Raw genomic sequence first — 16996 nt, 5'->3', positions numbered from 1 at the left:
AAGCCCGATGACCGGGCCGGGCTCAGGCCTAGGTTTTTTGACTCGGTCTTGGCTAGGCCCGGCCCGGCCCGAGTTTTGGCCAGGTATAGGCTCACCCATCCTGTCCTCTCCTCCACGAGACGATTCGAGCTGACTCCAAGACCCCTCCTTTTGCCTAAAGCTGTCAGAGCCGTATGGACCGAGACCATGTGCACCAAACCCCCTTCTTTTCCATCGCCAGGTGACTCACGGGCAGAACCACAAAGCCCTCCATTCCACCGTAGATCGTACCGCCAGCCTGCCACACACAGCGTCACCGGCTCCTCCAGAAGCAAAATGCCGCTCCTGCTCCAGCGCCTCGTCGCCGCCGTCGCCGCCGCGGCCCCCCTCCGCCGCTACCTCTGCACGGCGGTCCCACGCCCTCCCTGGGCCATGGTGAACAGCCAGGCGGCGCTGGACGCGTCAGGGGCGCCGTCGCAGAGCGCGCGCGCGCTCGTCGACCTCAACACCACCCCCTGCGTCTCCCACCTCTCCGTCCCCGCTCGCCTCGTCGCCCCCCACGGCGACGACATGGGTTCCCTCGTGGGCATCGTCCGCGGCGCCAGCTGCGACGGCCTCCTCCTCCTCGACTTCATCGACGCCCGCCACCGCCCCTTGTGGCCACACGAGTTCGCCGCGGCCCGCGGCGGCGTGGAACCGGAGGGCGAGCTCTTCGTCTGCAACCCTCTCAGCGGGCAGCTGGTCCGCCTCCCGGCCCCGGGCATGGATGTCCCCAAAATGGGAAGTACCTCTTTCGGCCTGCTCACCCAATCTCAAGGCTCACACGGCCCGCCTGACAGGTACGCCGTCGCTCAGCTCAGCAAAAGCAGTCGCGGGGGAGGGGGGTGCCGCAGGGTCGTGCGCCGGTTTCTGTCCGAGACAGGGGAGTGGGACGAGCGGCCGCTGGTCGGGGAGTTGGAGATGGATCCTGGGCGGAGCATGATGATCAACCATGAGGTGCTGGCGTTGGGCGACCGGCTGTGGTGGTTGGACGTGGCCTGGGGCGCCTGCTCCGTCGACCCCTTCAGCGACCGGCCGGAGCGCCGCTTCGCCGAGCTGCCGCGCTCCAGCGTGCTGCCTGTTTCTGATTCCCCGACGCTGAGCAGGTACCGGCGCATGGGGGTCAGCGGCGGGAAGCTGCGTTACGTCCAAGTGTCCCATGGACACAAGCACGACAAGTGGTGCGTGATCCTTTCCTTTTCGCTGGATGACGAGACCTACAGCTGGGCGCTGGATCATTCAGCTCAAATTACAGATCGGCACGACCCTTGCTATGTTCAAATTGCTGCCATAGACCCATTCAATGCCAACCTTGTGTACCTCCAACATGGTAGCGCTGTTATTGCCATGGACCTGGCTAAGGGGGAGGAGATTTGGAGGGGTTACCTGGCCAAGGAATTCGTCTTTCAGAAGTTGCTCCACTGTAGTCTTCTTGTTCCGTGCGTGCTCCCAACATGGCTTGCCACAAGCCATATCCCTTCTGCAGGTAAATATAAGATTCATACACTTGGTACTGAATCATCAATCCAAATTTTACTGTCCTATAATCAGTTTGTTAGATTTCACAGGATTTTGTTTGTTAACATACACCAGTTGCATTTGTATTGAAGTTTCTGAAGGGTGTGATGATATCTTACACATTGGGGTATAATAATTGCACATAGGCTCATACTTTTCTGAATTATAAATTGGCCATTGTTAGCATTGTTTTTTTAAACCTTTTTACGATATCAAAGGTGGAATCTGGCATTGCTAGAGAATCTGATGTATTTCATTGATTGCATTGGTTATCAGATTGTCTATGATGTTACTAAAATATATTTTGCCGATCTAATTAATGTCAGCATATAGATACGGAATTGTCCTGTTAAATGCCTATATGTTGTTTTCCATTGAAGCCTTGATGTAACGATGCACATATATTGCTCTTGTTGCTCCGTGTCATTTTTATTCAAGTTCTTGTATCTATTAACTGAAGGAACCCTTTCAAGCAACAAGGCCGATTGCAAAAGGAAGACTTTGGCAGACATGCTGGTTCGCATAGACAAATGCTAGACAAACTGAAACGTGACAACTAACTTATCTCCGGTACTCTCTCTCTTAAGTAACTCTTTTCTTGTTTGGGTACCTTTCCTGTTTCGTTTGATTTTTTTTTCATATCTTGTTCTTTCTTGTGGCATGATTCTGCATTTCTCCTACACTGCCCGTAAAATGTGTTACTTGCAGAAACAAGAAAGTACCAGTCATGTTTCCAAATCAGTACGTTGAACTGGTCATCTTAATTGTTCAATAGTTATACTCCATCATTGTTATCCTTAAATCGAACTTGTCAGGATTGTATGTACAAATCGTGGATGATTGCATGACAGGACACTTCCTTCTCTCCAATCATGCTGCACATATGATGCTTGAATATGTTGCGACCAGTCAATGAACCAGTACCATGTTGACCTATTTGGCTTCTACATCTTTTTGGCTCTTATAATCGCTGGTTTTGTCTTCAGTGCTGGACTGCTACACAGAGTAGTATTGCCTTGTCTGAACTACTACATATTACCCGGTCTGACTTATCCCAGACATAAAATTAGGGGAAAGCTAAAAGATGCATGCTTCTTCACCATGATAAGGATTTGTCTTTCATTAATAATGTGCTGAAATGTTATCAACAAATCATGACTGAACTGAAGCAAGGTGCTTGCTATTTCTTACCAAGTGACCATGCAGTATATTGACTTATCACCAAAATTGCAATGCTATCCAGTAATCCTTCAACAGAAGCGTTCCCCAAGTATGTCATCACTAAACCTATTTCTATTTACTACTTTGTCTTGCAGGTTCCTTAAATTTGACCAACAACAGAGTTGAAGGTGGGACCTGTGAGACAAGAGCTCTTTTTTTTTTGAAAGGAGGCAAAAGACTTGCCTCATTCATTAATTAAGAGGGAAAAGAGAGTTTGAATTTTGTGTTACAACACACATCGTGCTACAACACCACTACAAAAGGCCTACTCTCGTGGCATGATGGATCCCAAATTCTTTGCACCCGCGGTGACCCAAGTATGAGCCTCAATCTTGATGTTAGCTAGTAGAATCGTCGGCGGGGCACTCTTGAGTTGGAAGATCCGGGCATTTCTTTCATTCCAGATTGTCCAAGAGGTGAGCATGGAAAGGGTGGCCATGGCCTTCCTATTTGGTATGGTAGAGTCGGAGAGCCCGATCCACCACTCTTCGGTTGACCGTGCCAGGTGCCAAGCGGAAGTGTTGATGCTTTCGAGCTGGAGCCAATCTTTTAGCATTTCCCAAAGTCTAGTAGTGTATCGGCATCTGAAGAGGAGGTGGTCGATGGATTCTTGCACACGCTTGCAAAGAGGACAAAGCCCGCAATTGGGCCACCCCCGGTTGGTCAAACGGTCGGCAGTCCAAACCCTATTTTGCATGGCCAACCATGCGAAAAATTTGACCTTGGGCGGGGCCCAGGCCTTCCACACTGTAAGCTCCATGGAGGAGCGGATGGTGCCGAAAAATTGGGCCAAGTAGGCGGATTTGGCAGTGTATATCTCGCTCTCTGTGTGTTTCCACACGATGTCGTCTTCGGCGTGCGCCTCAAGATGGAAATCGCGGATGGTGGTCCAAAGCTCAATAAATTGTCGAAGATGTTCGAAAGTGAAGTTGGAAGTGACCTTGATCTTGCGAACCCAAGCATCATCCTGGAGGGCTTCCCGAAGTTTCCAAGTCTTCCGAGAGGAAGCGTCGTAGATAAGTGGTGCGATGTCTCTTGGCTTTTGGTCCCGCACCCAAGGGCAGTCCCAGAAGGGTGTGCGCACACCGTTGCCAACAGTTATGGTCGTTGAAGCATAGAAGAGATTTTTGTCCATCTCGTCGCACGGGTTGCCGGTCCCAACCCATAGCTTGGTAGGCTCCTTCCACTCGAACCAAAGCCAACGCAAATGAAGAGCCCTTGCAAATTTCTCCGTGTTTAGCACCCCAAGACCTCCATATTCGACTGGACGACATACGGATTCCCAATTAACTTTGCACTTCGTGCCGGTAGTCTTATCTGTTCCCGCCCAAAGGAAAGCTCTCTCAAGCTTGTTGACATTGTGGAGGATGCTCGGTGGAACGGCCAGTGGGGTGATGAAGTAGATGGCTTGTGAGGATAGCACAGACTTGACACGGGCAGCCCGACCAATGGCAGTGATATTTTGCCCGTCCCATGGAACAAGTTTGGAAGCGGCCTTGTCCACGAGGAATTGGAAATCCCGAACTTTTAGTCGCCAAACCGAGAGAGGTAGCCCCAGATATTTTATCGGGAAGGAAGCACGGGCAGCTGGGAAATTCTGGAGGATGTTGTCGAGTTGTAGGTGTCTGCACCGAATCGGGACCACATAGCTCTTCTGGAAGTTAGTGCATAGTCCCGTGACATCACAAAACGCACCGAGCAACACAGAGAGGTTGTCAATATCCTTCTTGATGGGTGCAACGAAGACGGCCGCGTCATCGGCGTAGAGGGATGTTCTCATGATGGGCCCACGGCCACGGATTTTGTGAAGCAGCTTCTTCCTAGTTGCCAACTCGAGGATCTTCTGAAGGGGGTCAATGGCAATGACAAATAGCAGGGGTGAGAGAGGATCCCCCTGTCGGAAGCCGCTTCCGTGGGTAATGGGGTTGCCGGGGATGCCGTTGAGGAGAACCCGTGAGGAGGAGGTGCATAGGAGGGCGGTGATCCAATTCCGAAAGGTGCTCGGGAACCCCCTCTGCTGGAGGATGTCAATGATATACTCCCATCTCACGGAGTCGAAAGCCTTTCTTATATCAAGATTGAAGAGGAGGGAAGGAGTTTTGCTCTTGTGGAGGCGACGCGCGAGGTTGTTCACATACATGAAATTGTCATGGATACTCCTAGTCTTGATGAAAGCACTTTGCGCGTTGGAGACAAGCTTGTTCATGTGAGGCGCTAGCCGAATTGCTAAAATTTTGGCAACAATCTTCGCAATGGAGTGGATGAGGCTAATAGGCCGAAAGTCGGTGATCCCCTCAGCACCCTCTTATTTTAGGGAAATTCTGTGGACCATTCTGGGCTTGTTCTTTCGGCTGATGCAATTCTTTTTGAAAGGACATATGTTCTTACGTATTTCGGAGAATTGTAGTTGCACACCTATCAGAAAATCCAAGAGAGTGGATTTTCTACCATGCACGGGACCTCCCGTGCATGCATCCATCACATTTTTTATTGCTGTGTGGGGCCTCTATTTTCTCCCACCTAACATACATTCACATGTTAAACTGTACTGACAAGGTTTTATTCAAATAAATAGATGCCTAATGCATGTTGAAAAAAAAGTTTGTTTTACATTCTGTTTGCACAATTATGTTTTTTACAAAGTCTTTAAAACAAGACCAATATTGAATATATTTTTAGAAATTAATTTTTGACAACTAAATCACCATGCTTCGAACTTGTTCCATACATATTTATTAATTCCATGTGAAAATTTTAATAATGTATTTCACAAAATTATTATCTTATTGTTTCACTATGGCTCCCCATCTTCCGTTGCATTTCATAATGATACATTGTGTGCCAATGTGTATCAAACTGATTCTTAGTAATCTAAGAGTTTGTAAATATTAATATATTTTATTGCAACAAAACTTTGACCTTATCTAGTGTTTAACAAAACATGGCATAGTTATGTGTACTCTTATAGTGTTTCACTATGTTTCAGAATTTGAATTTTAAAATTTATTGAAATTTATTCAAAAGTGGTCTCATTTCAAAGGTCTCGTCGCCAAAAACACAAATATGAAAATGGATCATAAATTGTAATTTTGGTTCATAAGACAAATTAGATTTGAACTTGGAAATAAAATGAAAAACATGGGATGATGGAACATAGGTGAAACAGTGTACTTGCATGTGATGAGAGAAATAACTAACTAACTGCCAGCGGTATAAATGCATGGCATCAATCTCCAAGCAAACCAACGGCGCATGCATGCACGGTACCTCCGGTGCATGGGAGATTAGCTTTTCTCGAAAATCCAACACTACTTGTGAGCTGCGAGAGAGAGAGAGATGATGCTTATGTTCTTTGCAAAAATGTTATTGCCCAAAGTGTTTTGTTCTGACATGTTCCGCTGTGTATTCATCAAATCTGGGATATGCTTGATTGGATATTTGCATGCTGATGATGGGAAACTTGTGAGTCTTATTAAATGCTTCTGCATAACTAGAAAACGGACCTCTCACTGGCATACATGTTGATTTGATAGTATTGGTTATCACGGTATGTGTTGATGTAGAGCATACCTTTTTTGTTGCAGTTATCTGCCATATCCAATATAAAGCAGAACTCATGCTAGAATATGCATGTGTTCTAGATTGGATGACTGAAATATTCATCAGAAAATTTTCTTTTTGATGAAGGAGGAAAAATGTATGATTTTTTAGTAGAAAACAGGAGGTGATCTGCCTACTGTGAAAATTGTGTTAGTAAGTCATGATGCAGAGGTAAATTACAAACAACCTAAAAACTAGTGTTATACAAATCTGGCCAACCAGCCTGCCGAGATCAGAATGGGATCTTTTCCTAATTCATAGATCTTGTGTTGATGAATGCTTTTGTTATTATTATTATCATTATCATGCTCCGCTGCCCATGGGTAACTTAGGTCACCATTGTAATCTGAATCAGGAAACAAAAAACATTACAATTGGCAAACCTAGACACTGCATTATAAACTGAAACTCCAACAATGTTCCTTGCTAGCTCTAAACATTTCTCTCTGAAATAAATCTTAAACTAGGTAGTAGACATGTTCATTATGATAATCTAATCACACACGCAAAACAACTCGTGCAAATTAAGCTAAAAGGAAATATAGACTACTGTTTTTTCAGTTCCTGGGCACAAGGCGCGGGCGCAGCGGGTTGGCCATGACGGTGGTGAACTCGCGCTTCTCGGCCAAGTCCACCTCGTGGCCGGCCACCTCCTTCCACTCGAACTCCTTGACCATGTTGGCCACGAAGTACTCGAGGTGCAGCATGGCGATGCTCAGCCCCGCGCAGATCCTCCGCCCCACGCCGAACGGCATCATCTTGATCCCCTTGCTGCCGTACAGGTCCACCGCCGCCAGCTTGTCGCCGGCCTCCAGGAACCGCTCCGGCGCGAACTCCATGGCCTTGTCCCACGTCCCCTCGTCCCGGCCCATCTCCGCCACCATGAAGTTCACCGTCGTGCCCTTGGGGATCAGGTACCCGCCCACGTCCATGTCCTGCGCCGCCTTGTGCGGCAGCACGAAGTGCCCCGGCGGGTGCTTGCGCAGGCCCTCCAGGACCACCGCCTTGAGGTACGGCATGGTGGCCGCGTCCATCTTCTCCTCGGAGACCTCCTCCGCGCCGTCCTCCCCGCAGGTGGCCTTGATCTCCTCGTAGAGCCTGTCCTGCACGGCCGGGTTCTTGACCAGCTCCGCCATGATCCACTGCAGCCCCGTGGAGGTGGTGTCGGTGCCGGCGTTGAGGAACTCGGAGCAGAGCGCCACGATCTCGTCGTCGGTGAGCGGGCGGTTGCCCTCCTCGGGGAGCGTGACGTCGAGCAGCGTGTCCACGTACGAGTGCTCGAACGTGGTCTCCTTGGCCGGCGCCCGGCCCTCGCCGACCAGCCGCTTGTACTCCCGCCGCGCATGGATGAGCGGCACGAAGAGCTCCCTCTGGCGCATCCGCAGGGCGTGCGCGACGCGGAGGCGGTCGCGGAAGAGGTGCTTGGTGACGGCCGGGACGAAGAAGAAGACGGTGAGCTTCCTGGAGATGTAGAGCAGCCAGGCGCGCTCGGCCTCCTCGATGGCGCGCACCGCGGGCTCGTCCAGGCGCTCGCCGAAGCACATGAGCACGAGCAGGCAGAACATGGTGTACTGGAACGCCTCCATGACGTCGGGCGTGTCCTCCTCCCGCAGCTTCTCCATGAGCACGCGGCGCACCCAGGCGCGCGCCGGCGCGAACAGCTTGACGCGGCTGGGGTGGAGCGTCTCGGAGACGAGGTTGCGGCGCAGGAGGCGCCACACGGGCCCGTAGTTGGCGCGGGTGATGATGTTGTCCGTGACGCCGAGGAGCGAGCTGGTGGCGGCGCGCGGGCGGTCGGCCAGCGCCACGCCGGCGCCCACGAGGGCCTTGTGCGCGAGGTGCCGGTCGGCCACGAAGACGGACAGCCGCGACCCGATCCGGAGCGCCACGATGGGGCCGTACTGCTTGAAGAGGCCCAGGAGGAGGGGCTCCACGTCGGACGCCGAGTTGCGCAGCCAGAGCAGGTTGCCGAACAGCGGCAACGCCGGCGGGCCCGGCGGGAGGCGGCGTCGGGCGGCGGCGTTGCGGAGCAGGGCGACGAGGGAGAGGAGGAGGACGGCGCCGGCGATGAGGAGCGACGTCTCCATGGCGCGTAGATCGATCGGCTAGCTAGCTCTGGGTTTTGGGTTTTCGATGTCGTGGACTCGTGGGAGGGTGGAGATGTACGAGACCTTTTATAGGCGGAGGAGATGTACGGGGACGTTCGTGCGTGCAACGAATTGCCTTCCAGAAGGGTAATCTTATCTGATGGCGAATTCAATTCAAAGGCGGGAGCCTACCGTGTTGGATATGTCGGTTGTTTGATTTGATTTGATTTGAAGAAGAGTTGTGGTGGGTTTGGGTTCCTGGCAGGAATCTAGAACCCCAAATCTATCTCGTTCTTGAACGGCAAGATGTAAAGGGCACGTCACAATCCAGTCATGTACGTAGATGCATTCCCGCAAAACAAAACAAAATAGGTATCTACTCCTACATGCATTTGCATTTTGGTTTTTCTTATCTCTCCTTTTTTTTTGCGGGGAGTTTCTTTTCTTATTTCTTACTGCTACTAGCTAATTCCCCGTGTGTTTCAACGGGCGCCATACATAATCCTACGCGGAGATTCGTGTGGATATTTTGTCTTCCTTTTATGCTTTGATTAAGTCACTTAGATGTGCGATAACTAGATGTGCCCTAGGCAGACCCTGTATCTAACACATATTCTAGATTTTTGATAAGATTTAATTTGATTTTAGCATGGGTAGGGAATGCAAGGAAAGTTTTAATTTGGTTGAGATTTTGGTAAGATTTGATTTGATTTGGGTGATTGTATGGGAAGAAAAGGAAAGTTTGGATCTAGTTGTGAATTTGGGAAGATTTGATTTGATTGTGTTAATGCGACACGTGATTTCTGAAAAGTATTGATTGGTTTAGATTATTCCAAGTTACTCTATTTATGTTGGTTTTAATTTTGTGCAACGTCGGTTGAGAGTACCAAACAATCAACAAAAAATCAAGGAGGGAGGGGGTCGTGCGGAGTAAAAATCGAGGAAGGAGGTTGATTTGATTTGGGTATTTGTATGGGAGGAAAAACAAACGAGTAGTAGAGATATATCGTTTTCTGTTGGTTAGGTGGTTGGCGAAATAACCGGCCCCTTGCCCCCACCCGACCGAAGAACATTTCAAAACAACATATGCAACAAAAAATTATGTCTATGCAACAAGTCTATTGATCGCAACAAATTGTTGGGAAAAAAACCACAACATGCATGCAACACGGAAACTAGTGTTTGTGGCACCGCAAAAATACACTCAGCATGAACGCACCATTTACGGTTGACAAACAAAGTCACCGCACCATGTCACTTGCACGCAACTATAGCAAAACACGCATAGCTTGTTGCATGTCACAAATACCTACTTTTTTCTACCATTGAGTTCTTCTGTCATATTATAGTTAAAAATGCAGCTTGGTGCACGTAGCTCCTGCATGTGCAGGGTTTGGACAAGGGTACGACCACTTTGAGCCTTTTGTATGCAGCATTTCCATGCATTTCGCCAAGAGGCTGTTTTCATGACTCAAACCCGTAACCTTATGGTTACAACAGATTCACCCATGCATCATATTATAATCGACTTGACTAAAATCATGTTTCATCGTTAAGAGTAGGACTAGTAAATATGCCCATGCGTTGCAACGGAAAAAAATTGCACATCTCTAACTCAAGTATGTACATGTCCATTGCAACGAGAGAACACTTACACATGCATGATTGATATAGTCAAGTGATGCTATCAAGATTCGTCTTAACAACAACTTTCTCATTTTCAAATTAAACCTAGGCACATTGTTTCACCCTTAACTCTCTTGTCACGTAAGTACCAACTTAAACCTACTTTAATGTTACAACTAAAAGATAGTGAACTGTTCATAAAATATTCTTTTATTTCTACTTTATTATAAAATATTCTTTTGTTTCTACTTTCTTGTGCATGAACGGTTAAAAACGTAATACTTGTAAAAAATGATCAACCAATATATGGACCATAATTTTTTTATTGAAATCCTTACACTTGTATGAGTCAAAAATTGAAACACCAATAATTATCCAATTCAATGGTGAAGGGACCTAATTTAGCTCAGCGGTTTTGATAGGGAGCAAGCGTCAATTGCCATAAATCATGGTTGGTTGCCGGATATGTTTTGTGGGCGACTAAAATGATTGATCGGTCAAGAATAGGGCTCTTCGGGGGGATACCTATATACTCAATGTGTCACACCCCTATTTTTATGTGCCTAAAAGTAAAGGTGAATCTTCTAGTAAGGAAAATGCGGATCTCAAATCAATAAGTGTTCACCTTAACTTTTTCGCTATCATTAAGGAACCTTTTGCTACAAATGAATTTCTTGATTTCTTGCCTAGGAGTTTGATCATTAATAAAAAGAAGGAAACTCCCAAGGGTTATAAGTGTTCTATTGAAGAATTGCAAACCAAAGATGATAATACCTAGATCTATTCTTACTTTTATGCCAAGCTAGGGGCGTTAAACGATAGCGCTTGTTGGGAGGCAACCCAATTTTGTTTTTGTTCCTTACTTTTTTGTTCCTGTTTAGTAATAAATAAATCATCTATCTACTGTTATGATTGTGTTTTTATGTTTTATTTAGTGTTTGTACCAAGTAAAGCCTTTAGGATCTTCTTGGATGATAGTTATTTGATCTTGCTGAAAAAAACAGAAAGTTTGCGCTCACGATAATAATTTTCATTTTTAACCACAGAGTGATAAAATAATGATTCCAATTGTAGTAGATCAATATACAAATTATTTAGGTCGTGTTAATTTGGTAGGATTTTTGGAGTTACATAAGTATTCAAAACCTATATATTACTACAGACTGTTCTGTTTTTGACAGATTTTGTTTTTCGTGTGTTGTTTGCTTATTTTGATGAATCTATGGCTAGTATCAGGGGGTATGAACCATAGAGAAGTTGGAATACAGTAGGTTTAACATCAATATAAATAAATAATGAGTTTATTACAGTACCTTGAAGTGGTGGTTTGTTTTCTTATACTAACGGAGTTCATGAGATTTTCTGTTGAGTTTTGTGTTGTGAAGTTTTCAAGTTTTTGGGTAAAGATTTGATGGATTTTGGAATAAGGAGTGGCAAGAGCCTAAGCTTGGAGATGCCCAAGGCACCCCAAGGTAAAACTCAAGGTCAGCCAAAAGCTTAAGCTTGGGGATTCCCCGGAAGGCATCCCCTCTTTCGTCTTCGTCCATCGGTAACTTTACTTGAGGCTATATTTTTATTCACCACATGATATGTGTTTTGCTCCCCCAACATGAGTTGGAAAAGCACACGCTTTTCCATCATTAAGCTTTTTCCAGTTTCTAAAACCCTTGACCGATAATGTGTCAGACCCACATCTCCCAACAGGTTTTTTGAGAAGAGAAAGCACGACAAATAATATGCGCTATCAGTGTGTGTTGAATACTCAAGCCACCAGAAATTTGTGTACCAATCTTTTTGAAATCGCCGGCGGTGTTTAGACTTTTCATCAAATGGGTATTCCCCTGCTTCCAACTCCGGTCGATATGCTCCCTTAGATATACAAAAATGTCGAGCGTCATCTTGCTTGTCCGTTGGAGCTACCAAATTTGACAACATGTACCAGGGTCTCTCTGATAAGGTGTGGTTATAACTTCTGCTTGCTCTGCAACATTTACCATGTCTGGCATATCCTGATCAGAAGCGTTAACTGGACTCGGATTTGTAACTTGCACATCCACCTTGAAAGGATCGATATGGTTGACTAGAGGGGGGGTGAATAGGCAACTAACAATTTTTAGCTTTTCTTTAACAATTTAAACTTTGCATCAAAGTAGGTTGTCTAGATATGCAACTAGGTGAGCAACCTATATGATGCAACAAGGATAGGAACACAAGCAAGCAAGAGATATAACACAAATTAGCTTGCACAAGTAAAGGCACGAGATAACTAAGAGTGGAGCCGGTGGAGACGAGGATGTGTTACCGAAGTTTCTTCCCTTTGAGAGGAAGTACGTACAAATGTGTTACCGGTTCAAATCTGAGAAAGCCCGCGAAACCACGGCGGTACTACGGTTGGACAAATCTATCATAGGACAACATATCAAGTATGATTCCTACGCAACACGACTCTCCTACATCCTACTCTTGCACAGATTTGGCCTAAAATCTCAAGAACAGCATGCATCTCCCCAAAAACCTAGAAGCGAGAGAACAACCAAGAAAGAGAGGGATTTGGGGGAAAAACCTTGTTCCATGGCAAGAGGAAGTGGTGGGGAACGATCCCACCGGTCGGAATCCGAGGAGAGTGGCCGGAGACGGAGATCCGGCGAGGACCTCCGGCGCCGTTCTTGAGCGAGAGAGAGAGAGAGAGAGAGACGTGGGGAGAGAGACAAGTGAATGGATATGGGGAGTTGGAACTCCCCTGCCCGAGTCATAACCCCCACGCCCACTCGACGACGCGGTAGTACCGTGCATCATCGCGGTAGTACCGCTCGGCGGAAGTACCGCACCTGAGCAGTAGTACCGCTCTCCGGCGCGGTAGTACCGTGCCCTCTCAACGCGGTAGTACCGCGGCAAGCCGCAGTAGTACCGTGGGCTCAAAAAGTTGCAAGTTTCAAGCACACGAAAAAGAGATCTTTGCACGAAAACTTCGAGGCAACACGACACCACAAGACCACGCGACACACGAAGGCAGAAAGGCAAACGACAACACGAAACAACCACGAGACACCACCTCTACAAAGAGAGGGCAGTGGCGGGAGCCACCTATGTTTGAGTCAATTGGTATGGCACCGTGAAGAATTATCCTTGGGCCCATGACCAAAACTCGTCTTTGAAGCACAAGTACCATCAAACATGGCTAATGTGAAAGACTCGGTCAATTTATGCATAAAGGGGGGAAGGAGAGTTCATTGAGAGAACAACACTCCCCCTATGTCCATGCCTACATCTAAACAAGACAACAAGTTGAGTATGGTGGGGTGTGCAAGGGTTCAAGCAACATTGCTCGAATCAATGATATTTAGCTCATGCCTTAACTCGCGAAATCTTGCTTCATCCAAGGGATTCGTGAAAATATCTGCAAGGTTATCATGAGTGTTGACATAGTTGAGCTCGATCTCTCCTCGCCTAATGTGATCCCGGATGAAGTGATACCGAATCTCAATATGCTTTGTCTTGAAGTGTTGCACCGGGTTGAGAGAGATCTTGATGGCACTTTCATTGTCACACCAAAGAGGTACTTTGTCACAAATGACACCGTAATCCTTTAAAGTTTGCCTCATCCATAGGAGTTGTTCACAACAACTACCCGCCGCCACATACTCCGCTTCGATGGACGAGAGAGACACACAACTTTGCTTTTTGGAAGACCAACTTACCAAAGAGCAACTAAGGAATTGGCACCCTCCGGAAGTGGACTTCCTATCCACTTTGTCTCCCGCCCAATCGGAATCTGAATACCCTACAAGCTTGAAGTTTGCTCCTCTTGGGTACCATAAGCCAAAGTTTGGGGTATGAGCCAAATATCAAAAGATTCGTTTGACCACCACATAGTGGCTTTCCTTAGGTGCGGCTTGAAACCGTGCACAAATTCCCACACTCAACATGATATCCGGTCTAGATGCACAAAGGTAAAGCAAGGAGCCTATCATGGAACAATATAACTTTTGATCCGCCGCTTTGCCATTGGGATCTATGTCAAGTTGGCACTTGGTGGGCATTGGAGTGGAAGCCGTCTTGACATCACTTAGCTTGAATCTCTTGAGCATGTCTTGAGTGTATTTGGCTTGGTTGATGAAGGTTCCTTCTCTTCTTTGCTTCACTTCGAACCCTAGAAAGAACTTGAACTCTCCCATGGAAGACATCTCGAACTTTGAGGTCATGAGAGTGGCAAATTCCTCATTGAAAGCTTTGTTAGGGGAACCAAAGATAATATCATCAACATATAATTGGCACACAAACAACTCCCCTTTGACCTTCTTAGTGAAAAGAGTGGGGTCAATTAGCCCAACGTCAAAACCACGGTCTTGTAACAACTCGGTAAGGTGGTCATACCACGCACGTGGGGCTTGTTTAAGGCCATAGAGTGCCTTATCGAGTTGATACACATGATCGGGAAAGTAGGGATCCTCGAACCCGGGGGGTTGCTTGACAGAAACCAATTCATTAATAGGACCATTAAGAAAAGCACTCTTCACATCCATTTGTTGTAACTTAAAGTTATGATGAGAAGTATATGCAATCAACATGCGAATGGATTCAAGACGAGCAACGGGAGCAAAGGTTTCACCGTAGTCGATACCCTCGACTTGGGAGTAGCCTTGTGCTACCAAACGAGCCTTGTTGCGAATGATAATCCCATGGGCATCTTGCTTGTTCTTAAATATCCACTTGGTTCCAATGACATTGTGGTTCCCCATCGGTCTTGGCACCAATCTCCACACTTTGTTGCGCTCGAAGTTGTTGAGTTCTTCATGCATGGCATTGAGCCAATCCGGATCTTCGAGCGCCTCATAGACCTTGTGGGGTTCGACACAAGAGACAAACGCGTGATGCTCACAATAGTTTGCTAATTGTCTACGAGTGCTTACCTCCTTTCTTAAGCTTCCAAGCACATTCGTCATGAGATGATCCTTGGTGGAGAGCTTGGAAGCAACCTTGGCGGCACGACGCTCCAATTCCTCCTCGGGGGTGAGACGAGGAGTGGTCACTTGATCATCTTGAGCGTCGTCTTGAGCTTGCTCTTGTTCTTGAACTTGCTCGGAGGAGAGAACTTGACCTTGGGCATCACTTGGTGTGTCAACACCGTCTTGAGCATGATCTTGCCCTTGGTCTTGTTCTTGAGGATGAGAGCCTTCATGTTGTTCTTCGGAAGCGTGTGGGCCTTGGGTTGGTGATGGCTCCACTTGAGTGGAGCATTGTCCTTCTCCTTCGGCCACAAGGGGTTCCTCAATGGGTAGGATAAAGCCAACACCCATTCTTCTTATGGCTTGAGGAGGAATTTCATCACCTACATCACAAGTGCCACTTTGCTCCACTTGGGAGCCGTTATTCTCATCAAACTCCATGTTACACGTCTCCTCAATAAGTCTCGTAGATTTATTGAGGACACGGTAAGCATGAGAGTTTGTAGCATAACCAACAAATATGCCCTCATAAGCTCTAGCCTCAAATTTAGACAACCGAACACCTTTCTTGAGAATGAAACACTTACACCCGAAAGTACTTGAGGTTGGGCTTGTTACCGGTGAGTATCTCATATGGAGTCTTGTTCAAGCCCTTGCGGGGGTAGAGCCGATTGGATGCATGACGTGTGGTGTTGATGGCTTCGGCCCAAAAGTTGTATGGAGACTTGAACTCCGCCATCATGGTCCTTGCCGCATCCATCAATGTCCGGTTCTTCCTCTCCGCAACACCGTTTTGTTGAGGGGTGTAAGGTGCGGAATATTGATGCTTGATCCCCTCATCACTAAGAAACTCATCCAAGGTGTAGTTCTTGAACTCGGTGCCGTTGTCACTTATTATTGTCAAGATCTTTGCATTGTGTTGACGTTGTGCTTCATTTGCAAAGTCAATGACGGTTTGTTGGGTCTCGCTCTTCCTCTTGAAGAAATACACCCAAGTGTATCTTGAGTAGTCATCCACAATCACCAAGCAATACTTCCTACCCCCAAGACTATCAAAGGATGGAGGCCCAAAGAGATCCAAGTGAAGGAGCTCCAAAGGCCTCTTTGAGTAAATGATAGTCGTGGGAGGGTGAGCCTTCTCATGTAGCTTTCCTTCGATACAAGCACTGCAAGCACGATCTTTAGCAAAACTAACATTCGTTAGTCCACGGACATGGTCCCCCTTGAGAAGACTTTGCAAAGATCTCATGTTGACATGGGCTAGACGGCGATGCCAAAGCCACCGCACATCAACTTTAGCCATTAGGCATGTCGCGGTCTTAGTGGGTCGCTCCGAAAAGTTAATCACATATAGACCATTCTCGACATGCCCAACAAAGGCTACTTTAAGAGTCTTGCTCCACAAGAGGGCCACGGTATCGATATCAAAGAAAGTGGCAAAGCCCATGATTGCAAGTTGACGAACGGAAAGTAAATTGTATGCAAGGGACTCAACAAGCATGACCTTCTCGATCGTGAGATCATGAGAGATGACTACCTTGCCAAGTCCCAATACCTTAGAAGATGAGGCGTCACCCCACTCGACATTGGTGGGCATAGATGGAATCTTGTGCACGTCCACCACCAAGTCCTTGCTTCCAGTCATATGATTTGTAGCTCCGCTATCGAGCAACCATGATCCCCCACCGAAAGCAAACACCTACAAGAGATCAATGCTTGGTTTTAGGTACCCATTTTGTAATGGGTCCTTTGATGTTAGTAACAAGGGTCTTTGGAACCCAAATAGACCATTCAATGTACTCATGAGGAGAACCAACGAATTTGGCATAGACATGCCCATCACTAGCACGACATAACATATAAGATGGATTAAAGTCGCCGGCTTTGATGGGAGAAGTGGCATTGCCCTTTTTGACACCGCCACCCTTCGCATTGTTCTTCTTCTCCTTGGAAGCACTCTCTCCCTCCTTCACAAAGGTT

General features: G+C 47.0%; 2 protein-coding genes across 2 annotated transcripts; one reads left to right on the top strand and one right to left on the bottom strand.

Moving 5' to 3' along the window:
- The first annotated feature begins 244 nt into the window (after positions 1–244).
- On the top strand, positions 245–3704 carry LOC125536071. The gene is made up of 3 exons (XM_048699199.1): positions 245–1504; positions 1997–2106; positions 2853–3704. The coding sequence occupies exons 1-2, from the start codon at positions 316–318 to the stop codon at positions 2071–2073; spliced, it is 1266 nt and encodes a 421-aa protein (XP_048555156.1). The 5' UTR covers positions 245–315; the 3' UTR covers positions 2074–2106; positions 2853–3704.
- Positions 3705–6738: 3034 nt separating this feature from the next.
- On the bottom strand, positions 6739–8491 carry LOC125536065 (cytochrome P450 89A2-like). Its single transcript, XM_048699191.1, has one exon. It carries the CDS (start codon positions 8442–8444, stop codon positions 6915–6917), a length of 1530 nt encoding a protein of 509 aa, XP_048555148.1. The 5' UTR covers positions 8445–8491; the 3' UTR covers positions 6739–6914.
- Between the last annotated feature and the right edge of the window lie 8505 nt (positions 8492–16996).

Source organism: Triticum urartu, chromosome 1, assembly GCF_003073215.2.
Source record: "Triticum urartu cultivar G1812 chromosome 1, Tu2.1, whole genome shotgun sequence".
Lineage (NCBI taxonomy): Eukaryota > Viridiplantae > Streptophyta > Magnoliopsida > Poales > Poaceae > Triticum > Triticum urartu.
This window is presented reverse-complemented; position numbering and strand designations above follow the sequence as displayed.